Source organism: Acanthochromis polyacanthus, chromosome 17 (genome assembly GCF_021347895.1).
Source record: "Acanthochromis polyacanthus isolate Apoly-LR-REF ecotype Palm Island chromosome 17, KAUST_Apoly_ChrSc, whole genome shotgun sequence".
In the NCBI taxonomy this organism is placed as follows: Eukaryota; Metazoa; Chordata; class Actinopteri; family Pomacentridae; genus Acanthochromis; species Acanthochromis polyacanthus.
Window position 1 is genome coordinate 17,025,399 of NC_067129.1, and position 26,469 is coordinate 17,051,867.

The following is a 26,469-nucleotide window of genomic DNA, read 5'->3' on the forward strand; positions in this document are numbered from 1 at the left end:
TGTACACCACTAAATCCTCATTATGGTTATGGGGGGCTGGAGTCTATCCCAGCTGACTTAGGGTGAAGGTAGGGGACACCCTGGACAGATCAGCAGTCTGTCACAGGGTTACACAGAGAGACAAACAGTCACACTCACATTCATATGTACGGACAGTTTAGAATCACCAATTAACCTCAGCATATTTTTGGACAGGGGGAGGAAGCCGGAGAAAAGTGAAAACACCCATGAATGCTCAGGGAGAACATGCAAACCCCATGTAGAAAGATCCTAGGCCGGGATGTGAACTGGGGATCTACAACCTGCAAGTGACGTGTTAACCACCGAGTCACCGTAAAGCCCTCCTTTAGAATATACAGATCTATTTTTACCCTCCTACACTACATTTGTAAAGTGGAAATGCTCAGTCTTGGCACTGACTGGTTATTTTGCTCATGATGCGTCCAGCAAATAAAAAAAATAAAAAAAACATCATATGGACATGCAGTACTAACTAGATAAAAACTAAAATTCCATCACCTTCACTTTAAGTTTGTCTCAAAATAATAGCTATATACACACTTAGAGGAATTTTCTGGTCTCTGTAATTGTTTCTTGAGTTGGTATAAAATTCTCTTATTCTGTTACTACTGTATTCCTACTCTGTCTGGGCAAACAAAAAAATACAAATTTTGTAATTAAAATACCAAATTTGGAAGATACTGTCTTGATTTTACTTAATTCCTAAACTGTACAGTGTATTTTGGCACAGAGATTGACTTGTGTTGAAGTTAATTCTGTGAATTTTGTCCCCCATCATTCACTCTGCACTGGCTATCTGCAGGACCAGTACAAACAACAGGAATAATCACAGCGACCAACAATTCGTTGACAGTCCAAAGGGGCAGGTGAGTATTGTTTAGAAAATACCTACAAAAATTATGAAACTATCCTTTAAAAGAATCTTCAACATCTGACATTTGAGAAGCAAAATGTGATACTGTACATAAGTGTTTTTGCATAAAAACAGGAAATGCTCTCATGTGCAAAACACTGGACTTTCCAGGAACACTTACTGACACAGTCAATACACAACGGGACCAAGCAATAATAACATAACACTGACCGGTACGTACACAAATATATTTGGTAATCAAATCACATTTTTCAAGCTACTTAATGTTTCTTTTCAGATAATAATGAACTCAGATCAATAGTTCACTCCAGCTTACAAAGTCAGTCTAATAACTTACAGCATGCTTTAAATAAACATGCTGTTACTAATAAACTGGTTAGAGTCGATCAGCTAAAACCTACAAAACTACTTCTTGGCCTTACTGGATCTTCAACTTAAGGAGGAGAATCAGTCATCTCGTGTATAATCACAATTGGAAACATCTCTTCTTCCTCCCATCTGTCACACTACTCTGCTGTCCAATTGTATGAAGTTCTGTGTACAAATCGAAGCGAGGACGACTGCCACTAAATTCCTGCGTGTGTGCTTGTGTGTGTGTTCTTACCCCAGGCGGCAGGCCCTCTGGTGGTGTGGGGGACACCGCTTCTCCATCGGGCCCTTGGGGTGCGCACAGCTGGGGCGACATGGTGGGCGATTCATCTATATAGGGCAGCGTCTCAGAGCCGTCCTGGGACTTGCCGTCCTCTGTTCCGTCTCCCTCGTAGCCATCTGTGTTATAGTTGAAGTCTGGGAGGAGAGGGAGGAAGACAGGCAGCGATGGAGAGGAAGAGATGAAAAGAAAAATAAAAGAGAGAGAGACAGAGCCCGGTAAGCGTTTGACCACAAAGAACAAGGCCATCTCTCCAGTGACTCACAGGCACAACTCTACAACCATTAAGAACAGGCCAGTAATTCCCCAATGCCATTTTCTAGTACTGAATCTATCTATCTATTACACACTACTATTTCTGCTAGCCGTGCAGGGATTCATGTGAAATACCTTGAACTGTGTCAGATAAAAGTATGTTATACAGGCTTCACTGTAAAAGCAAAGGTGCTCCAGATATGACAAAAACACAAGGAGAAAGGGTGCGATGAAAGCTGAGATTTCTGGTGACAATTCAAACTGCTTGTGGGATGGAATTATACACAATCATAGGCTCACATGCGACTGCAGTAGCTGATGTAAAGCTCAGTGGCATCAACCAGTTAAAAAGCCTGGAATGGACAAACCATACAGTTCATTAACCAGCCCCTATGTTTAGGGTGCTTCCAAGCAGGTAATTCTTCATTTTCTTTTCCAAATTTAAGTTAAAATTTGCGTCCGTGGTGCTTCGTGAGGGAAGTGCAGATGAATTTCATTTTAAAATGTACGCCTGATTGTTAGAAGAGGGTTCTAAGCCAGATTTGCACAAATCCAAAACGGAGATGGAAATCAGATTTGAGTACAACAACGGAGGAACAGCTCTGGGCTGATCTGTGCCAAGACAGTCTGTCTGCCACTACTAAAGCATGGTACAGACTTGCTCACTATAAACTCCCCCATCAACTATTCCTACCATACGTTGTCTAAAATATGCTGCAGATGTGAGTTGTGCTCTGTCCCGTACTGTACACGGTCCTGTATCAAAGTGACATTTCAGTATGGCCTCTGTGACACCTTGAAGATCCTACTTTCCCTTTACATCCAGCCAGTGGCACAAAACACCTCAGATTTTTACTTTAAGTATGATGTACAAGGCTTATCTCTCCTCAGCAGAGAGGTTTAGTTAAGGGTGTTGCATCTGACGTGAAGGAAAAATGTTAATGCATTTCTTGCATTCAGAAATTGCGGTAAAACTCGACAGTTTTCATAATGTTTGTTTGTTTGCTTGGACTAATGCCCCATCTCTTTTTAGATCTCTCTTTACACCAGGGGTGTCAAACCTATGGCCCTTGGGCAAAAACCAGCCCGCGAAAGGGTCCAATCTGGCCCGTGGGAGGACTAAAAATTGCAGAGAAGACATTAACTGCAAATTGTACATTATAATTCCGAGACCTTCACAACTTGTTTTGGTCATAAAGTGTTTTGAGTCTTTGTAGATAAACTCTGATTTGTAAGCTGTAATGTGCAAATGATAAACTGAGGCGTAATATTGTTGAAATTAAATTTATTTTTCTTTAGAAATTTCAGTTTGTTCATCATGTTTTGTAGCCTAGCCGCGCTATCCCCATGTTTCTGAAGGCACAAGGGTCTAAGGCCGCTCGACAGGGAGGGAGGCGGGCTAAAAGGTTGTCTATCAAATCACTCTGCAGCAATTGGGTAGGTATATAACCAATCAGTGCAACGAATAGGCTGACGTAGTTCCTGGAGCGCCGGATTGTGGCTAAGTCCAATTAGCTTCCCAACTTGTGGAGCAAGCTGCTATATTAAGGATTTGCCATATCCCGTCGGCATAAGTCCAAATACGTCTTTCTTCTCAATGAAACACTTCAGTGCCGTCCTTTGTTTATCTTTCAAGTTGAATTTTAGCTTCAAATCTTTAAGGGCTGTGGCCAAAGCCAAGTCGAAAGATAACTGTTTATTGTGCGCCGGTTGTTTCTGTCAGAATCGTCGCGCCTCTGTCGTCACTTCGTTACGCCCGCCTTCTGACTCTACACTTCATGGTGATTGGTCTGGCCAGTTTTAGGAGAATCCAGCCTCAAGCCTTATGGAGGGTAACTAGACCCACCCTGGCAGAGAATTAAATTCGTTGCCGTGGGTTGTCTAGCGCACCTAGGCTACATGTTTTGTCGAAAGATAGCTAAAATTTCACAACGGACTCTTTTGCACTAAAGACTTGTGGTTATTTATAGGTTAATATGCTCTGATTTTACTGGTGCGACCTACTTGAGATCAAATTGGAGTGAATGTGGGCCTGAAATAAAATGAGTTTGACACCCCTGCTGTAAACACATTTTAAACATTTTTTTTTGTGGGTGGGGGGGACAGGGAATGAGGTTGTTCCTGTGCTCTGTCTGATCATGCTTTCGAATGTTGTTGAAAAAAAAGCAAGATATATATATTTTTAAATTGTGTCTGTTGTACCACAGTCTTGACATCTCATGTATTAGGCTTAGTGTCAGTATTCAGGTTGAAATTCATGTCCTGTGACAACGCTGGCGCTCTGGCCTGAGCAGCAGTGACAGCTCCAGTGGAAGGGAGCAATGCTGACTCTGAAATTATCCCTGTCCTGCCTATTAAAAAAAAAAAAAAAAAAACACCGGTGAGGACAACAACGGAATAACAAAAAGGCACAGGGGATATAAAAAGCCTGTGTCAGATAAAGAATATTGGGTTGGCATCTTTTATCAGAGAGGAGAGGTGGGTTTTTGACGGCTGAACAGTGACTGATGGTGATAACGAAGCACAAGCTACGGCACAAACTGGAATGGAAAAGCGAAGTAAAAAGGACAAAAGGGAGTGAAGCAACAATAAAGTTCAAACATGTAGCTATTCACCAGTTTGTTGTTTTTACCCTGATGGTAGGACTCTTGTTTAACTCTCTGATACAATACAATACATTCTTTTAATGAACTTAGAATAGTATAAAAACGTGCGCTAAGGCTTGTGTAACCATACAGCAGTTGGCTGATGAAAAAGCAGAACCAAATGCCTGAAAGCCAGCTATGTGGGAGGTGTGTAGGTGTGCCTATCTGCCTGCATATAACCTGCACTGAGCTCATGCCACCACTTTAAATAAGTCAGCAATGCAATCCAGAAACGAGCCATGAGGTGCTTTCTCTTGGTGCATAAAGGTACTGCTTAGGGAGCTGCTCAGGGGGATATGGGATGGGAGCTCGTCTTGTAAAGCACAGAGGTGAACTGGTGAGGCTTGGAACCTCCTTGTACAGCTGCCAGAGGAAAGGCAAACCAAAAGACCTTTAATTGGGATGATGCACACAATTATCCTCGGTCGAGCGAGGTGGATGCAGTATTTTCCATTTCTGATCTCATTTATGCAGTGTAATATGAATATAAAAAATATATATATTAAAGATCTACAAAGAACAACAAAAGAGGAAAATTGTATCAAGACAAAGCTTAGAAAAGATGTTGAAATTAAAAGTGATGACTATACAGGACCAGAAATTAAACTACATTTACAGAAAGACAAAGTTATTTGTGTAATCTTGGTATTGAAGATAAATTCTGTATTATTTATTTTTGTATTCTTTCTTCAGTGACTCAACGAAAAGGAAAATTCTGGTTTGTTTTGGCTGTCCGAAATACTGAGTTGTATTTTCTAATATAGAGACATGCTTTGATAAAACTGACAGAAGATATCTGGCAGCTGAGACAGAGAACACTGTTCAATTTAACAGGGCACTTCTGTTGTATAAATTGATCATGATTTGTCATGTGGCCATCCAGATTATTGTTACAACTGCAGCATTTAAGCTTTTGAACATAAATATAGCATATACACGCCCAGTCAAAAGTTTGAACACAACTTCTCATTCAATGCTTTTTATTTATTCGTATTATTTTCTATGTTGTATATTAATACGTACTGAAGATAAACGCTGCATCCTTTTAAAGTTTTGATGTCTTCAGTATTAATCTACAATGTACAAAATAAATTTAAAAAAAACACTGAATGAGAAAAACCAACATGGATCAGTTCAAAATTTTCTCTTAAAACAAAACTTAACTGGTGCCCAGATAGCTCAGCTGGTTGAGCGGCCGACTCATAAACAGGGGCTATAGTCAGGTTCGAGTCTGATCTACAGCTATTTACTGCATGTCCTTCCTCATTTTTCCTGTCTTTCTCTCCACTGTGCACTATAATCAAAGCAAAAAGGCCAAAAAAATAAATAAATGGGGCTTAAGCCGGCCTTCGGTCTACTCACCAGCAGAGGGCATCTCCTCTGTTTGCAATAAAACCATCTCATTGCATCGAAGTTTAGGAGAATATGATCCTACTTTTTCTTGATTTAATGTTTCAGTAACCATTTTCCTAATGCATTTATGGTCTCAGTCCTGAGTTTCAAGTCTCCTTCAACACAAAATGGTGTTTATTTTGTCAATTATGGCCACATTTAGTTGAAAATGGACAATAAAGCAGAGTATGTTCTAGGCTGTAGCTATATTGCGAGTGACAAACACTGTCAGCAGTGTTCCAAAAGCAATCACGGGTTTGAATACAGCCCATGGCCATCTACTGCATGCCCTTCCCCTACTCTTCTCCCCACGTTTCCTGTCTTTCTCTCCACTGTCCTACACGCAAAAAGCCCAAAAACAAACAAACAACAAAAAACGTATAATTTCTCTGGTATGATTTCAGAAAGTGATGGTTTGTTATTGCTGTGTTTCGTAGACAGAAACTAACATCTCACCTGTTCAGGATTTAAATTAATGCCTCTGTAGCAAATTAAATAAAATAGTGTCCATGTTCAAACATCTGTCATTTAAGGAATGTATAAAACAAAGACATGTCTTTCTGATGCATCACATTTTCAAATAACTCGTCCTAAAAGCTAAAACAGTGCTGCTTTATGATACTTATCAAAAATACTACAATAATTTTAGAATACAAATGTGTAAAGCTTTCATTAGCCCCCCCAAAACAGGCCTAAAATAATGCTTAAATATCAAATTCATAGTAAGTAGGATTTGATGTTTATATAAACAATCTAACTCTGTATCAATCTGCCTTCACTGCACAGACACACATGTGCTAAAGAAGGTGTGTGTGTTTGTGCAGGGGTGTAAAGGAGACAACTGTAATGAGCCACAGATGAAAACTAATTGAAAAATAAAAGCAGGGGTCAATCCCCGCGGGGATGAGACACATCATCAAGCTAATATTGCTGGGTGCACTGCTTGGACAGGCAGTCTGTCACCTTACTAACACACACCATAACCCACAGACACTGGACCACCCACCTGTCAGTCAACAAGAAAACAAAGCCTCTCCATCTGTTATTTGCATGCGAGTATATGTGTGGACTGCGGAGAGTCACAGATGCCATATGGTTTATTTGTAGCTTTCAGGCAAGTAGCTGACAAACGGTGCATTTGGGTCTTTGCTGACGGAGTGAAGCACGTAAAGAAAACACTGATTATGCTAAAGTGCTGCAAGATGACACGAGTAGGACATTACGGCGAAGAAGGGGTCTATTGTCCGACTCCAACTGGGCTATGATCATGCCCATAAAAAGAATCTGGTCCTCCAACAGGCAAGCGTGCGTGTATTTGTTTTCTCTCTCTCCTCTGTTGCTCCCATCTGTTCACCCTGTGATTCATCTGAACACCTCCTGGCTTCCTGTCAGGCTCATTTGTTGTAATCTGCTAAAGTTGTGTGAGTGTGTGTGACCATGAGAGAACAACAGGGAACTCCAAGATGTTCACTGCTTGTTATAGTGCTGAGCGGTGTCTGCAAATCCTCGAATTTCCTCACAGCTCAAGGTTGATGTTTTGAAGCTTAACTGTGAGCTGGATGGATGGATGGATGGATGGATGGATGGATGGATGGATGGATGGATGGATGGATGGATGGATGGATGGATGGATGGATGGATGGATGGATGGATGGATGGATGGATGGATGGATGGATGGATGGATGGATGGATGGATGGAGTAGAAAGCCTTACATGGTGCACTCAGAAAAATACTCCAGTCTAGACAAGCACCAAGGTCTTTTCCCTCTTTTACAAAGACCCAGGATTCATTTCTGTTTGCAGAAACATCAATAGGCAGCCAAAACCATTCAGAAATGTAGTCTGTAGTGTTCTGAGAGAGTAAGAGTCAGTCAATCACAGACAACAGAGCAGTGGAGACAAAGCAGAGCAAGTGGGCTGAATGTACACTCTGCTCTTTGGCTCCATGTGCTTCTTTGCTTACTTCCAGTTGCCCGAGCTCTCATGCATTTGCTTATTTAATATGGGCTTTGTGTGCAATGGGTGTTAACCTGCTAATGTGTCTCATTAGAGACATTTTGTGTTTGTATAAATCACCCTGAGAGCCATTTAGCTTGTGAGTGGTCATTATTCCTACTCATCATCTCTGATTAGCCATAATATTGCAAGACAGAGAGAGAAAAATAGACAGACAAAAGAAAGGGCAACTGTGACACTGTCTAATTTGCTTGGTCGAGCTGCTGCTGCTGCTTTGCCTTTCAGCAATGAGATCATACCAAGGCCTGACAGAGTGATTAAAGAGACAAAAATAAAGGCTATGTATTCAGCAGAACTGTCAGTTTATAGCTACATGTGGTCACAAAAAATGCCACATGTGCAACTGATGATACTGGTCCTGTGTAGGAGCATGAAGGTGTAAAGCAGCGGGGACTTTCAGGATCAGTCACTGAAAGACAACTGGAACACACTGGAGGTCATTTAAACTATGCAGAAATATTCTGGAAAAAACTAAAGCAAAATCCATTATTTTTACATTATTTCCTTTTGAAGTAAACGGTTAAATTCATCCAAAATAAAGATGTCATCATGAAATACACGATGCATTCAAGGACAGTCGGGGAAAAAAACTGGCAATTCTATCGGTTTTAACAGTCAGGTTTAGGGGTGGAGATGGATAAACTATAACTTTCAAAGATAATTTTATAATCAGTAGAACACACAACTACAAAAGCTACACATCTCCTTCTGTGCAGACATGTTTTTGTAACAGAGGTGTATTTCAAATGAAGCCAGTTTTCTTGTAATTGCTGCTCATACATTAGAAAGAACAGAGTTTATAATACATGGTGGTACACGGTGGTATCTAATTTATCAACTGCACAGCAGACGCAGCCTCGGGAAGTGTGTGTGTGTGTTCATTCATCGATTTATTTATCAAGTGTAGTGTAATTTAACGCAATGTCCTTCTGAGGGGAAATTCTGTTAATTAGAGCTCAGCAGGATATATAGAAAGCATCACATAGACTCTCAGACCAGGAAGTTGGTTTTCATCTCATGCAGCTACAGTACAACAGTGCCTGTAAATAAATATTCTGCTCAGTGCTGCGTCCACAACAATTCTGTATTCACAGGTACAGGTGAAACTCCAATCACATATCTTTTTTTAAAGGGCTTTGAATGGACTCTCAAATGTGTTTATAATATGCAAGAACACAACACTGCAAATCTGTAGAATCACATGGGCTATACACGTTATAGAGACCACAGCGTATTCATTAAGTTGATGATATCACATTATCAGTGATAAACTGTGCAGCCATTCTCACTGCACATAGACAGCTCCTTGAATGAATCTCACATCATAATACCTGTATCAGCATGCAGTTTCCAATGCTGACATTCACTGGAACAGAAAATGTCTTATCTGAATGAAACCTTAAAATCTGCATATGTAGATGTCTTTAATCCTTTTCACAAATATATGGAATATCACAGTTACTGAAGCCACTAAGCTCACTGAAAATTGCTACACTGTTTCCTATTTTTCTATAAACAAGTAAAACAAAGGGTCTGATTTAACCATCGCATCAAACATCAGTCGGTTGCTTTGCTGCTTCTTCGTCCTCCTTTAAACCCTGCCACAGTCAAAATGGTCACATGTGCGTGAGCCACTGAGACACAAGATCACACGTGCACATGTTTATCTGCACACAGTGTGACAGGCTAAATTATGGGCTGCCTCAGTCAGCTAATGCAACCTGACAATCCCCTTGCGTGACAAACATAAAAATCAATGCTATGCCATCAGTCCACGGCAAGAGGTTTTTCAGCAGAGAGGATTCATCGGCTCTAACCTGTTGTTACTGCTCAATAGAGCGGTCCCCACACATGCACACGCCGGCGTTTTATAGGGTTAAAATGGGGACAAGCACAACATGACATGTGATTAAATAGGAGATAGCATCAAGTAAAAGGACCGACTTGCAGAGGAGGAAGAGACTATTGAGAAATCAATACCGCCTCATTCTGACGCATCACTACAGCGTAGTGAGCCTACAGAAGGCTGTCAGGATCGACCCACATGCTCACACACGTCCACACAGCACAGAAACTGCACAGTCAAACACCGGGTGACCTGGCTTACCATCGCTGGAGAAGAGAGAACGGATGGTACACACAGCCTCAAAGAAGAAAGCCATGAGTGTTGTTTCACCAAAACACCTTTCACTGGCAGCTATCCATGTCACAGAGAGGCAAACATCGTGTCACGCCTAAAGTCCTGCTGGCCTTATTTCTTCAACTCAAATCCAACAACACAAACCGAGAGGCTTACTCCAGTGTTGAGCTACTGCTCAAAGAGTGACACGAACACAAGAGAGCCGGTGTGGAGCTGCTCACTGTTGAATACTTCCACTGTTTTAAGCGTTTCAGATAGCACTCATTCAAATGAAGGCAACAATGTTGTATTGAAGTACACCCACGTGCTAGGAGGAAGCAACAAACACATACGCACAAAGAGCAGATACAGTATGGAAGCTATAAAGTACACTAAGGGCATGTTCTTCTGTCCACTGAATATCATCACGTCACTTCCCTGCTGGACAGTAAAGACAGCCCTGCTATGGTTTATGGGTCGCATAGTGTGGGCGTGTGTGCATGAATTTTAGGTACACTGCATGTACTGTACCAAGGAACCAACCAAAACTGGATTTCTGGTTTGAATACTCAGTAATTCATGCATTTGTCAAGCAACACGATGGAAAGCCAACTTCCCAAACCTAATTTTGAAAGATACAAGCTGCTGCAGTGAAGCCAGCCGTGGATTAGTGGAGTTTTCACATTTGGAATTTATTCAAATCACCGTGTTGCATCAAGCTTCTATGAATCCAGCAAGCACATGAAGTGAAGAAATGAACTGTGATTAAATATTTATACAACTATGTGAAAACACACATGCAGCAACTTTACCGCCCACTGACTTATCAAATGGGGAACCAGGCGCATCACGCAATCATTGACTCACTTGCAAATGCACATTGTCCTTTAACAACGGGGCGTACTGCCATCCAGACACAGCAAAAAGTCCATTCATAGATAATATAAGGACACAAAGTTGCCCTCTGTGACCTTGATGGCTGACAAAAGGCCAAGAGCAACACACACATAAAAAACACACTGCTTCTGTAGCACTAAAATGCAGGAGCAGAGCTGATGGCCATTACGGTACCATTAGTGGAACTAAGAGGCTGGATGAACAAACTGCCGGTGGAGACCACAGAGTTACGGGGAAGACAAAACCACATCTACAATGTTCACAGTGTGTGCTGACAGAAGCAGGACCACCCTGCACAGAGCTTTAGTGAATAAAAGCAGTCATTAAAACAGGGATTTAATGTTGAGGGTAGTTTGAGTCTGCTAGATAAAATAAACTTTCAGATCTTTAAGTGCTACCGCTACTTCTAAAATCCGTACCACTTGTTTCTCATTTGCTGTGACGACCTGAAAACACTGATAACCACAGGAGCAGCTAGTAAGATCATTTTATAGATGCAAACAGAACTGTGGAAGGATATTTTGTGAAATGATTGCAGTTTTTTTTTTTTGCACTGTGGAGGCAGATTTGTTCTCTTCTGTGGTGTAGAAAAAATACAATCGGACATGGTTGCTTTGTAAAAGTAAGAAAAATCTACTGAGGCAACTGGCAGTGGAGTATGGTGGATTTTTCCCTGCGTGACTCTCAAAAATCGAGGTAAAATGTCAGTGCAAATACAGAAAGAAGGGTTTCTCTTTTGATTCTAAGGGACCGACTTCAAAACTTGGCATTTCCACTGATGTTTTATCATACTAAATACTGAAAAGGTCACCTTACTAAATTCCATGTCGACTTACTTAAAGGATTTTTAAAAATACACAAACAAACAACATACCTATGCTAGAAATGCAAAATACACTACTAAGACTAGAAGTGTTTCAGAGCTGCTACTCTGAATACTAACTCAACAGTAGTTTGTGTGTTTCATGTATCTGATGTTCCCCTTGCTCTCTCTTTCTCTGAACTTCCTTTGCACTCCACATAATGCTTAGGGAAATTAGAGTAGCCCATGAGGAAACACAGACACTCTCACTGTGTCACTCACGCCACAGACACATGCTCTACACAATTACTCATGGGCTCTGCTGTGTGTTGATGGAGCGAGATCAATGAGGCTCCAGTTAATAAGGAATGGCGTGCACCGAAAAAAACCTTTCAAACTGGGTAAATACACACACACACACAGTACACTGATCTGCACTTCAAGAATTGCTCACTTCAGCGGCTCTGTTTCTTTGTGACAGGGTGCAAAAGCCAAGCGTTTAAATCTGCCATCCGCAAAGAAAACTACCTCAGCAGTTTCCCAGAAAACAACTCACACACGTGGTGGAAGAAAATTTATTACAAAGAGAACAAAGTGGAACAAATCACAAAAACGATGAAGATGACAAATTGGTGCCAATGTTGTCAACAATACAGATTTGCTGGGTAATCCACTTTTTAAATAAATGAAGAACAGTCATCTAATGTCACTGATACCAATTAGCCAGGAGGTTGAAAGCAAAGTAAATGGTATTAATCATCTTGTTGCAATGCAATGTTCTGCTGGGAAAGCTTCAGACCTGGCATTTATGTGGATGTAACCAAGCACACCACAGCATGGCAACAGTCTTCCGGAGCAGGACAATGCCCCAACCACACAACAAAAACAACTCAGGAACAGCTTGTGGAGCATGACAAAGCCTTGACCCGGCTTCCAAACTGCCCAGATTCTAACCTAATCAAGCAATGGGATGGAGAGATTTGTTGGCAATTTAGTCTCGAGTTCAAACGACAGAGCAGCCAATCACGCGATCACGAGTCAACTAAATCTGTGTGCAGAGCTATGATTCAGACCATGGATTGGTACTCTACCCCAAAAAGACTGTCATATGATCATTTGGCCAAGTTCCCACCTCTAAAGACACCTTAAACCAATTTTCCTTCAAGCATTCAAGGAAGCACTGAAATGTCATTTAAGTGCCAGCTGCTGAACAAGAATCAGTGGAATCAATCGATGATTCGATTGAAATGCAAATTAACTCAATTTTGTGTAGTCACGGTCTGGTTCTTGCCTGTTCTCTCAGAGTGACTGCAACTCGTATCAGCTGCCACCAACAAAACAAAGCATCAGACTACATGTTTCATGACAGGGCTATAATGACACAAAGTGGTTTGTTCGCGTTTAGACAAAATCACCTGACTCAAGTGGATAAGTGCATATCATCATTACACTATTATCTTCTGATGGTTTTTTTGACCATTGATAGGAAAAAAGTAAAGGATCTTGACGATGCAGAGAGCAGAGAGCTTCTCCAGAGGCTCTTTGCTGTGATGAGATGAGTGCATTTCTACAAACAGTCCACCATGGCTGCCGTGCAAATAAATACTAAATACTGCTGCATAACCAACTGCTTAAATTCACGGTCTGTTTTTCCGACCATGCCACCCACTCCCCATGCCAGTGACTCCAGCTGAGCCTAATGTCAGCTCACATCACTCTCACTGTTGACCTCTCTTGACGGACAGCTCTAAATCCACCTGTCACTCTCAATAACCGGCCTCCGTTTCCATGGGAAAGACAAAGGCTGCCGTGACAACTGGCCAGGTTGATGCAAATGTTTCCTGCCTGCCAAAGAGCCGTTGTGGTGGTGTCAGGAGGGAACCGGTATTCTTGGCAGGACTACGCCGTTTATACGCAAGCAGGGACAAGTGAAACTTTTAAAACTGAACATCCCAAGTCATAAACTAGCAAAAGGCTCCAAAGAGACAAAATAAAAGTCTGCTAAAGTGTTTGAAACTAATTTACCACACCCTTCACACTAAACAATAAACTTCTGCAGGGATTTTATGAATCTTCTCCAGCTAAGCACATACCGACTATAATGAAGGCGCAAAAGAAGAAATCCTTTGCTATAAACACACCACATCTAGTATATGTGCATTATAGGCCACATAGACTAGATGTGGTATGGACTCCATCCACAGCATCAGAGACGGCTGTAACATTTTGCATATCTGCACAGCTGCTCATTGGTTAATAGAGAGAAACACCCATAACAAATGTTATTGAAAGGAGTTTTACAAGAGTGGTTTTCAGTCTTTGCTACTATGTCTGGCCCTAATGCAGTATATTAAAGTAGTTTCTCTTCTGTTTGGTGTTATAAAAGCCATTATGACATGAAGGTGGGATATTGAGAGTTGAAGACTGAGACTGAGTAGAATTAGAAATTTCACTGAGCGATGGTGCCAGCTCTGCAAAGTGTTGATCTATTTATACCATATAATCACCTTCCATTTCCTCCTGTTAGCTTCTCTCCAGGTAGGGAGCTGTTCAGCAGGAAGGTAAGAAAGAAACAGTAAGACCGGATCCAGATCAAAGAACCAAAAGAAATTGTGACCTCTCATTTGCTGCATTGCCTCCTCTTACCCACAGTGGCCAGCTGAGTCTCAGCCTCGCGGCCAAGTAACAATACATGCACAGACCCCTGCTTAGAGCTGCTATGGAGGCCGGGCCAGTCTCCAGCTGTTTAACTACACTGTGCCAGAGTCAGTGAAAATGGCAGCTTCTGTAACCTCACCTTTATGCTCCAGACATAAAAGTGTTCTTTTTTTCAGTCTTTCTTTATAAGAGTGGGCTGCAGCAGTGTGTGAATGTGACTGGGACTGCAGAGAGCTGTTAAAGGCATACATCACACAGCCAACATGTCCACTGAGCTAGCTGGGACTGTCAGAGACATCCATCACACAAACGCAGATATACTGCAGCAGCAATGCACAAGAACATAGTGTACAGAAGCATAAATGCATCTACAAAGGGGGGGAAAATCCAATTTACACCAACTGTTAACTATCCTGCTAAATGGGAAAAACATCAGAAACACTAGGAATATGTTATTATGCAAATGTAGCTACTATGCCAGCATGTTACGGTAGCTCTTATTTTTTTATTGCCCATCTCTGAATTGATTCTTTCACATAATGTGTTGAGAGTAACAGAAGTATATCAGGGTTGTGGGTGTGTAAGCATATATTGTTTGACATTAGAATCAGCTCTAAAACATTTTTGGCCACTGTCAGTTTCCTTAAAAGGGTATTTCTGTATCTTTGGCTGCTGGATATTGGTTGCTATGGCCACAGTGTGGAGTGACAGGACCAGAATAGAAGCTAAACAATGTATGTAACATGTACAAAAGACGTTTTTGCACTTGTAAAAAGGCAAAAAAAAAATAGTGTGTTTAAATGTACAGTATAATTGCAGTATTTTACTGCTTTATCATGCCGACAGACACTCCTACCCAATGGGGGACTGAAGTAGTTATATCACGATTTTCAGAGCCAAGAGACTCTGTCAACAAAAACAGTTATTTCTCCTTGCAGAGTTGATGGTGTGTTATTGTGTCACTTTGGTGTTTTAGAACATTAGTTTGGATCGGAGCTCACAAGAAAAAAAAAAAACACTACAGTCACACAATATTACAAGCAAACCAAAACACTGGCAGTGGGAAAATTACAAGCTAAAATGACTGTTCTTGTCAATGCAGTCTGGTGGCTTTGAAGAAAGCCATAAAACCGCTTCGGCTTCACATTAGAGAGGGCACTCTGAGAGCAAGGTAAAGCAGTGAAATATTCTGAATGTACTGTACATTTAAGCAGACTCTGTTCACAGCAAAACATGGATTAGCTCCCCCGCTGGTCCTGCTATCTGCTCCTGCAAACTAGAGGCGTACCAACTGTCATCTACTGCAAGTAATAGTACCTCATACAACCCCACTTCAAAGAAACCAAATATCCCTTTATGACTGCTTTGGTGAAAAATGTTAAAAGCTGCAGCTAATGACTATTTTTTTTTTGTTAGCAATTTTTTTTAAAAATCACTTGCTCAATACATTTTTTCGCATGGTACAATGGGATATTTTTCATATGCCTGGTTTTGTCTGATCAAAAATCCAAAATATATTGACAGAAGAAGATATAAGATGGAGATATGCAGCAATTCCTCACATCTGAGAAGCAAAAAATATAGAATTCCAAGCTCACTTGCTTGAAAATTGCTTGAACAATTGATCCAAAAAGCTGCTGTGACATTTTCTGTCTATTAACTAAGTGATAAACAGACAAAGTGAAGCAAGAGCACCACATTCCTAAAATATAAATGGATGAAAGTATATTAGATATGTGAATTGGTTTGTATATGTTTAGTGAAGAGTGACAGCCAATAGTTTGTCACAAAGGAAATCTGAAAAAGAAATCACTAAGTCGTAGCAAATGTACTAACTAATGTATTTATTTCTTACTTGAAAAAACCTGGCATCAAAAATAGCTGTTACCACAGATTATCAGTAACCGTGAGGATAAAGAAGCTGCCTTGTAGCAAAAATGGATCACCAGTTGAATATGCATGATTATGAAACCCATGCAAACTGTTTTCCCCTTGCTAAACAACCACCATGATGCTGCTCAATGGAAATACAATAGAATGTGTGTATGAGCAAGAAGCAAACTGAAACAAAGCCAGTGTCGGATCTATACCGTTATCCTCCCAGCTTTCTCCCTCGTCCATCTATAGGAGCTTCCACTGACTGTCCACAGCTGCAAACTAATAAAGCCAGGGGAAGGTAAAGTTGTTGCTGCAGTGTGAGAATTCAATCAGGGAGTTGTGCTGCCTGGCTCAGCAATTTTTCTGAGGAGAAGAGGGATTACATCATGCCCTGCAGCCAGCTAAGACTGTGTGGGCATCAAGAAGCAGCCCTGCAAACTGCCTCTGAACAGGGGCCTGAGCTGCAGTGAACGAGGACACACACACTTTGCAGTAGAGATGTGTGTGCATGAGCCAGGGCTCAGGATGGTAATTAAAGAAGAGAAAGCGCGCGTCAGAGCCTTAACATGTCTGTACATGTTTATTATTAAGCTGTCTTTACTGTATAAATGTGCATCTGTGTGTGAGTGAGTAGATGACAAGATACCCCTTTGTGTCTTCAATGCTGTTCTCAAAACATGTAAGTGAGCTCAACCATAACAGCTCCAATCCTCTGGAGACCAGAAAAAAGACAGGGAGGTGAAGAGGCAAAATCAGGAGGGATCCTGCCTCCTGCAGTCCTCTGCTCAGCTACTGGCCCTGTGGAGCCATGACAGTACATCAGCAGCATGACAGATGTGTGGTCATTGTGTGATTTGACAGCGTACATGTATGCTTTTACACCTCCCAGTCCTGCCATCATCTATCAGGGGGCGACGCTGGGGAAATTAAAAGCCTTTATGAAGGTCTATCTTTACAGCCCGAGCCGTTACTCCACTCATCAACATAAAATATTTCACCAGCAGCAACATGACACAAGACTCTAAGGACAAAACCAGCAGCAATACAGCATCACTGGAAGCCAATCTAATTTTGCCATATGAAGATACTTCAACTAAAAAGTGAAATGAAAGGAAGGCTTAAATGTCCAAATTTTATTCCAGAATTCTAAATTACAGCCTCATCTGCTCATAAAGAAGCTCTAAGGACAGAAAGTGTAAATTTCTTCTCCTGATTTACTGCTTCTTAGTCTTAACACCCCAGACGCTTAGAGGTCCTTCTGTTCACACAGTTTCTTGTCAGGAACTACCCGGAAACCAAAAGTAACAACAAACAGCTGCAGGGACAGATGTGGAGCATTAGATTGTGTTCTTTACTGCTTGCTGCTTCACCCTGGAGCCATCCCAACTGTGAGCAATCCAGCTTAGGTAGCGATCGATACACAGTCACACCCATCCGCTTCCAGAAACGCACACACACGGATTTCACACAATTACATTCCCAGACCTATGAGAGAGTGCACGGCCACATGTTCACACAGCGTGGGATCTACAGATGTTTGGAGAGAGAAGTCCCACTGCACACATGACAGATTCCAATCGAGTTTGTTATCTGCGCATTAAATTGGAATTTTATTTGACAAGTAAGTCAATACATCAGAAATGACAGAGGTATTAGTGAACCGTTTTGGTAACAGATGTTGGGTAAACAATGGCCGTTTACCACAGTAAAGTCTTAAAACAGGACTACTCAATACTTTATTCAACAGCTTGTGTAAGACATTCTTTGAACAATTTAGTGTATCTTAATTAAATATTTGCTGTTAAAGTAAGATAGAATGTCTCACTGTAGTACTGTGGAGTGCAGTCTGATTGCAGGTGAAGCTGTAGAAGAATCTTACATCTAAGGTAACTCTTAATTTTCAGATAAATTTGTGCTGGAGATATTTTTAACACTGTGCTATATCGGATTGATATTTCACAGAATTTAGTCAATTTCTAAAAAGACAATAAATTAACTAAACAAAATTCCCTACTACACCATAATTTGCAGGAGTCTTAAAAGGTGCAACATTTTAGACAATGTCTAGAAATGAATAACAGCAGCATACATCAGAGCAAACTTTCCTAGAAAGACGCAGAGGCATGGTCCAGTAATCCATCTAAACTCGACGGGTCTTGAGAACAGGTACTTCGATATCAATTTGATGCCAAATTTTTCTAAACCTGCTGGCACTTACTCTTCTGTGGTACCAATGTACAACTATAGTTGATGTAGATTCTGAAAATACTAGACAATACAACAACATGTTGAATGGTGGCAGGAAGTGCGGGTCAACAGGTCTGCTGAAAAAGAATCCTGTCCAGAGACATTTAGTGCTTGAGTCAATGATCACAAACTTTGGCACAGAGTATTAAGGGGCAATTTAAACTGATCTAAGTAGCTCAAAAACAGAGATTCAGATGTCAAGGTGAGAGAGTTCCAGGTGCTCCACCTTTATGACAGCACTTCATAAAAATGTTTGTATCCTGAAATGTGACTGTGTGAATTGCAACAGCTCCATTCACCCACAACGTTCACAGAGGACATTTTGTTTAGGCTAGCGCAGCGTTAGCTCTTGACTTGAGCTGGATTGTAGTCATAATGTTATTGGGTTTCTGTTATCAGCAAGGCTGTAGTCTTGTTTTCATAAGGATAAGAGTGCTGCATCAACAGCCTTCCAGGATTAATCAAGTATTTTGGCAGCAGGAAGAACAGACGACTTGAGAACATCACTGTGTTTTCACAACTTTGAACTGAGCCACCCTAATGACAGGTGGAACTCATCAACCTCGAAGGTGAGTGTTGACTCTGCATTTAGCAGTGTGTATATCACAACTCAACAACTAGGAGCACAGATCAATGTAAAAAAAAAAAAAAAGAAAGCAGGTTAACGGTTTTACTTTTCTCACTAGTTCCTAAGCTACGATTACAAGCTAATATAGTCTATTTTCAAGACTATTTTACTCTGCAAGATGCTGTGCACTTATTTTATGTCCACATATTCTTTAGTTTGTATCTTTGCTCTGCTAAACTGCAACCTCTACCTCAATGTAGCTCAGAGAATAAACTGAGGTTGATAAGAACTTAAAGACATTTTTGGGTGGTTAATTTGGCATTGGTAATAATCCTGACATCCCTAATCTCAACAAAATAACTCACCAACTGTGCATTCCTTGCCGTTTCTGCTGTGCTACAAAAGATCCATCTGCAGTATGCTTTAACTGTGATTAAGGAGGACCTGTGCACTGGTGGACTTCACTTGAGGGGCTTTCCAGCTACAGCCAACCATCCACCACAGACTGCATGATCAAACAGTCTATAGTGTGCAGGTAGTGAAGTTGTCAGCAGTCAGCTTTTTGAGCTTCATGCTCTAAAAATAACCAGCTACATGAATTTTGCATGAATGCAGGATGTGGCAGGTAGCAACAGCAACAAACACATGGTATTGAATGTATACATGGGTGCTGTGACATGGGGAGGTGTGAATACGTGATGGTTCATCTTCACCACACGTCAAGGCCAAACAGAACATCAAGGCTGATCACAAAATCCCCTTTGCAATACTGTACCAGGTTTGTATTTGACTGTAGCTTCATTGGGCTGATTCGGTGCTTGCAGCGTTACGGCTACTGCTCTTTATCATGAATGTTTGTCAGTAACATCACTATTTTACCAGTAAAATCCAGTGTTCTGTGCACTGGGGTTGACTGAGTTTAATCCCACCTACATCTATTCTGACCAATGAACAGGAATACTCCAGGAAATCAACAGCTTGAAAGTACTTGGAAGCCTATTTTAAGTCTGTTGTGTTTAGTAAAATGTAGCATTCATTAGCATTACCTCATATCCCATTGAATGTGCACAAAACATGTGTAGGTCGGTCTGTTTTTTTAAGCATGTTGTAAAACATCACTTTCGAAATAGGCAGAACAAGAAAAGCACTCAGAGCGCAGCACTCCGCCAAGGCTGTTCATTGCCCCATGTGGTATTGTCAGAAATGCACTTTTTTTTATAGAAACGCAGCATTTGTTTATTAATTATTGATGATCGAAAATCATAGCACCATAGAATGTGGTCATTTATTATAGATGTACTCACAAACAAAATAATGTTGCGCCACCACAGGCGTGTGTTATGCATGTGTATATTATGTACGGATACTGAATTGCGTGACCTAAATATGTATCGGATGGAGGGAATTGATGGGATTCGGAAACACCTCCATAATTTAATCAACTGTTTCTTGTTTCCAACGAATAAGTCCCGATAAGTACGCAACGGTCAGTTTGTAGTAGGATCGCAATCACGTGATCGTCAGCAGGCAGCTGATGTAGTGTTCACTTGTTGTTATAGTTACAGTGACACCATGCTGCTATCTCGCAATGATACAGAAATCTTTAACAAATCTGTGGATCCAGACTATAACCCAATGCCAAAATCTAATCACTTAGTCCTTGCATCATTTCTGACCTTCCTTGAAAATTCTATCCAAATCTCTTATTCTGTTTTTGAGTAATGTTGCACACAGACGGAGTAACAGACAGACAAATGTACACCGATTGTCACATAACTCCGCCATGTTCCTTGGTAGAGTAAAAATGGTCTTACACAAGCAAGCAAATATGGGCTAATCCTTTCTCACAACATTTTATGAGTGTATTAATACTACCAGCTCATATTGGAAGGCTGCTGGTAACATTCACTAAAATGGGAAGTGATGAAACCTACTATTGAGTCTAACTTTGCTATAAAGTGCCGCAACCACAGTCTACAACCCACAAGATAAAAGAAGACTGGGAGGCACAGGAGGCAGGTGAGACAGAAAGCACAACTAAAACAAAAAAACTGTATTTGGACACGAGCGGTCAGTGGAGCTTGTTTGGCTGAGATACAATAAGGAAAAGAACAAAATCCCCCTGTGTAAATTGGCCTTACTGCCAAAACACAGTTTGTTTCAACAAACCTGAAGCACAAAAACTGCACACTGACACCACCCAGCTCAAGATAAAACACATTGTGTAACAGTTCTTCCCTTGAGCTTTCAGCATCCAGAGGGCTCCATCCCTGGGAGTAAGAAAGCCAAGCCGCATGTCAAATTCAGCATATCACACCCCTAAAGACAAAATGCCTTTTTTAAAATTCAAATCAGAAACTCCTCTTCAGATGAAAAATGGGCCACCAATAGACCGTTATTTGCATTTTAATTTTTCCCATGGCGTGTGTAATATCTGTTCTTGACCCTCTGTGCTCCGACTCCAGATTAAACGCACTTCATCCCATAGGTCTCCCTTTCTTTCTGCCATCACAAATACTCTCAGATAGAATCTAAAACATTCCTAGGATAATACAAATTCTACTTTTATGTTATGTAACAAAACAGAAATGCTGCCACCAAATCCAGCACTGCTGCTACTATCTAAGAGACTTGTGTAATTTTAGGCTGAATCCCTGACTAAATGACATTTCATAATCCCTAGTGGGTGAATTATTATTCTATGAAATCAGATCCCTTCTAGAAATAATTCAAGACATAATCCAATTTCACACAAAAAATAAGACATTTTAGTTCTTACTGGCATTATTTTATTTCCAAAAGAATTCATCCTGTTGAAATAATGAAATATAAGCCCTGATGTGAGTTTAGTTTCATTCTGTTGTACAGATTAGTCCACAGATACACCAAACATGAGGGAACAGTTATATTACTGTTGAATCTGGCTTAAAATTACAGTTATATGTGTTCGTGCACGCCTTTTCTTTCAAGATCATCTCACACTTCGACGTTACATTAATGCCAAACCATGTTAACTAAGTCAGTGTCAAGAGCTGTGAGCAGCTGCGGTCTCCAAGTCTGTAAGTAACCCAGTCAAGTCAGGGTCACTGTTCCCCATTTCCCTCATCCAGCCTGATCAAGATGATAATGGCCTGGTCCTCTGATAACCACTGTGCTCAGGAAACAGGCAGAGCACGCTTTAAAGGTCAATAAGCTGAAGGACTCCCACACATTAGTTACTGGAGAGCGAAATAAAGGCAGAGGAAAGCAGGGAGAGAGAGTTAAAAAAAAAAAAAGGAATGGATGGCTCCAAAGGTTTGCACTCTAATGGGAGAAGACAGGAGGGCTGCCTATCCAAACTGAAAACCCTAACAGCATGGAACATCTCGCACAGACACACAGATGAGACTTTGAACGTTTTACGCCGAGTTAGCATTCCACTACAAATGTACTGAGATGAGGATAATGATGAGGTGTGCCCATTATCTACTCCACAACCTGTGTGCACACGTTCAGAGCACTTCGCTGCCAGAGGAGAGTCCGATAAAAGCCGGTATCGTCCCTTAATACCTCAAATGAATGACAATTCTACTATTGCTGCATATCTCCATGTGCCATATGCCTGTAGGCAGCGGCAGATAAGGACCCCCTCCACTGCAGAGCCACATGCATGAGCTGCTGTTAGCCCCTAGTCCCTGCAGCCCCCAAACCCAGCCAACCAATGTTACCATGGCAGCCAGCCACTATACATTGTAATTAGCTGGCCTAAATCCCCAAGGCTCGCACTGGCGGGTTACAACCCACTGCTTCCATAGATTAGGACAGCCACTGTCATGCACAGGGCCCAAAGCCGTCTGCGCAAACACACACAAAAGGTCACGTTCAAGTGCAGACACACCTACTGAACGCACCCGCACAAAGAGATCCAAACATCAAGCCTTACTTATCCATCGTAGTTTATAGCACACTTCCCACCTTGTACCTTCCTCCTCGTGTTTGTAAGAAGGTACGAGGAGATCAATCCCTCACATGTACTGTAGAGCTGTTCACTGCCAACACACCCACGTTCAGCACCAAGAAACTGTACAACAACTCAACTGTGTGGGCATCTACGCCTCAGTGTGCCGCTGTACCCTCTGTTCGTGGGCATGTGCTAATGGAAAAGTGTATCAAACCGTGCAGCGAAACAGAAGAGCTACAATGAGCGAAGCTATTAAAATGCAAGCAGCTGTCGATAGCCCTCGGGGCAACCCTAGCAGTGACTGTAGTGTCTATTTATTGCACTCCACGGCCCAATTAGGAGAATAAGATGCAGATTGGAGTTTGATACACTTTAGGTGTGTCAGGTAGAGGAGGTTGTGAGATGCAGCAGAGTGAAGCTCAGTCAGGCCAAGCAAATCTTGTACATCATAGCAACACCCCAGTGATAAAAGGTCATAAGAGCTACTTCTGGTATCAAAAGTAGAGACCCTGTGGGACAAAAACGGGCGAAAAAGTTTGCGACAAGGAACAAACTGAAGTTGAAACTAATTAGGACAAAAAGAGACGAGTGAAGATGAAAAACCGAGCTGCCAGTGTGTGGGTGTACACTCCAAGAGAATACATAAAACTTCATGCTGGATCTAACTACTTGCAATTTTAAAATTTCAGCAGACTAAAAAGTATGTTGTAGCTTACTGACAGAGAACACATAGCTATCTGAAAATACCTCATTTGGATTTAAAGCAAATTTTCATTTGACAAGTAGGTAGCTTCTGGCTTAAAATGACAAACACTTCTCATAACTGCAAACAGTCTTTCTTCTACTGTGACTTCGCTCCACTCTTCACTTTTGTGATAATCTCCAGGCCTTAGAGGTTGAAGGCTTCCTTGCATCACTCTGGTTTGGATGGATTCAGGTGTGGACTGGGCTGCGGCAACATCTTCATATTATTTTCCGTTGAACATTTCTTGACCACTTTGGCTGTAGGTTTCAGATCAATGTTTTGTTGGAAGGCCAAGTGCTGCTGACAGCAAAGCTTTGTGCAGACTTCCTGATGTTGATCTCGAGGATCTTAATGCAGTTCTCTTTTGTCGTGATGTTTGTTTTGATATGGTTCTCTGGTTAATTGCCTCAAACACTCAAAAATCATTACATTCCCACCATCAGGTTTAACCGTAAGGATGGTGTTCTTGGGGTTGAACAAATTCACCTTCTTTTCGCCAAACAAAAGTCACGTCTCTCTGTACAAACAACTGATCTCATCCGACCACAGAAATAATGACCAAAAGCTTTTCTACTAGTCCAGACGAGCTTTTGTGCGTCTGTCTGGAGACCTCCTTGGTTATCGTCTATGGAGACCAGCCTTGTTCAGGGCCTGCTTCAGCATCTGTCTTGAGATGTTTGTATAAGAATTGCTCAGATTCATCAGGATGCACTTGGATTCTCCTTTGCCTCTGGCACTACCATTCTTTCCAGTCCAGGGGGTCCCTTTGTCATTGCCGTTTGAGGTTTTCACAGAGCAGAACTAATTATGCTTCTTGATTTTGCTTTGCACTGTGGCCACTGGCACCTGAAAACACTTTGATACGACTTCATAGCCTTTCCCTTCTTTGTGAGCTGCAACTCTCCCAGTGATGGACCCTAATAGCAAGCTCACTATGCTCTTCTGTTTTAGTCATGAATTACAATAGACTAATAACTGGCTAGAGAACTACTGCATCAGCTGTTCTCAGTGTACAGTGCATAAAAATGCTCTACAATGTTGGAGAAATTACCAGGACCATTTGAATGATATAGAAGCTGCATTTTCTCAAAAATTACCAACAACTTTAAGTAGCATGTACAATTTTGGATGTGGCACTTTCAGTAAAACTGTTAAAGATAAAATGTAGATATAATCAAAATGCATCATTATTCCTACCTAACAGAATGTCTTAGTGTATTTTGTCTGGTGGATTTCTCATTTCCAGCCACAAAAAAAAAACAATTGGTCAAATAAAAATTCACTATAAATCTAAATGCAGCATGTGTATGAACTGTTTTGGATACAGCTGTAGGTGTCAAGCTGCCGTGGAAAATGCAGCGCTATGTATTTTGAAAATGACTCATCATCCTGTTAAAATATATATCTGGGGTCACTAGCAAATGTTAAAATAGAAATCTACCACAGCAATGTGAGCACATCAGCCCAACTAAAATTCAGACAACTGCACATGATTGCACCATACCAAGACATATCCATGTAATGCTTTTTATTTTCAAGCCTTTAAAACCTCTGGGGCCAAACTGTTACTACTTTCAAAAGCAGTGGTAGCTGGTTTAAAAAAGAGCAAGCAGTTTAAAAAAAAACATGTCAGACTAAACTCTTTTGAATGAAATATATAGTAGTTTCACATTTTTAAAAGCGAGGAATGCTAGAGGCAGGCTGTCTACAACAGAGTATATCTAAGCAAGGAAATCAACCCTACATTTTAGATGGCATGCTGTTAAAACAAACAGGCCACAGGTTAAAATAAGCAGCTATTTTATCTTCTGCCACAATGTAAACACTGCTCACACTGCAAAGACATCCACCATAAATGTGCACTTGCATGTAGTTTGACCACTGAAGTTGATACTGGTTCAACTTCTGTTTGCAAAAAGGCTGCGTCAAATGAACGAGAGCTGTGTTTTTTCCACACAGTTGGTCTGAACACAGCCCAAGTTGAGCAGCACTTACAGGTAAAAAGGAGCTGACAACAGTATCATGCTGCAGCAGCTTGTCTGTCCCTAGAGAGGCATAAAGAGAAACACCTGCACAAGGGGAAATGGAAAAAGTACAACAAAGCACGACTTCTCAAAAAAAAAAAAAGCAAATCTAATTGAAACGGGCCTCTGTAGATTTCTGCTCTCCGCTCAAAGACACAACCATCAGGCAACTGTTACTGCTTTACATCTGCCATGCTGTAAAAACAACAAGGAGTCTCAAACATCACCAACCATCCTGTTTTTCTCTTTATACCCAGGCGTGCATGAATGTAAATGTATGCGCAGACTTCACAGACAATGACCTTAGCATTTGATGTAGGGAGGAGTTTATTTTAGGAGATTTCAATTCAGTCAGACATTGGAAAGAGTGACAGGAGAGATAAGAGAGAATGCAGGGATGCAGCATGATGCCTGATAAACCTAGAGAGCACTTGGAGCACAAGGCCATCTGGCATGATGTGTGTCCTCACGCACACACCGACTGCAGGGAGACCTTGCGGATATCACTCCATTGATTTTGAGTTTGGCCCATCTACAAAAGGTCACAGTTAAGTGGTGAATAAAACGTGGACAGTAATTTAAAAGAGTGGCCTCGCCATAGAAATCATAGTCTGTAATGATGCCAGCATCCTGTTCAAATTAGAGAGGGGGGGAGTGAAAGGACCAAACAAAGAACAATGGTGAGATGCCAGGAAAACTGATAAACCTAACAAATGCTAATCAAGGATGTCTAATAAT

At 41.2% G+C, this 26,469-nt stretch overlaps 1 protein-coding gene across 2 annotated transcripts in view; it reads right to left on the minus strand.

Annotated features, from left to right (window-relative positions):
• Nucleotides 1–26,469, minus strand: part of abr (ABR activator of RhoGEF and GTPase) — a 169,182-nt gene that overhangs the window by 101,307 nt on the left and 41,406 nt on the right. For both annotated transcript variants that reach the window (XM_022194926.2, XM_022194927.2), the window contains exon 2: nucleotides 1,500–1,681. In XM_022194926.2, coding sequence (XP_022050618.1) covers nucleotides 1,500–1,681 — 182 coding nt within the window. The remainder of the gene's footprint in view (nucleotides 1–1,499; nucleotides 1,682–26,469) is intronic.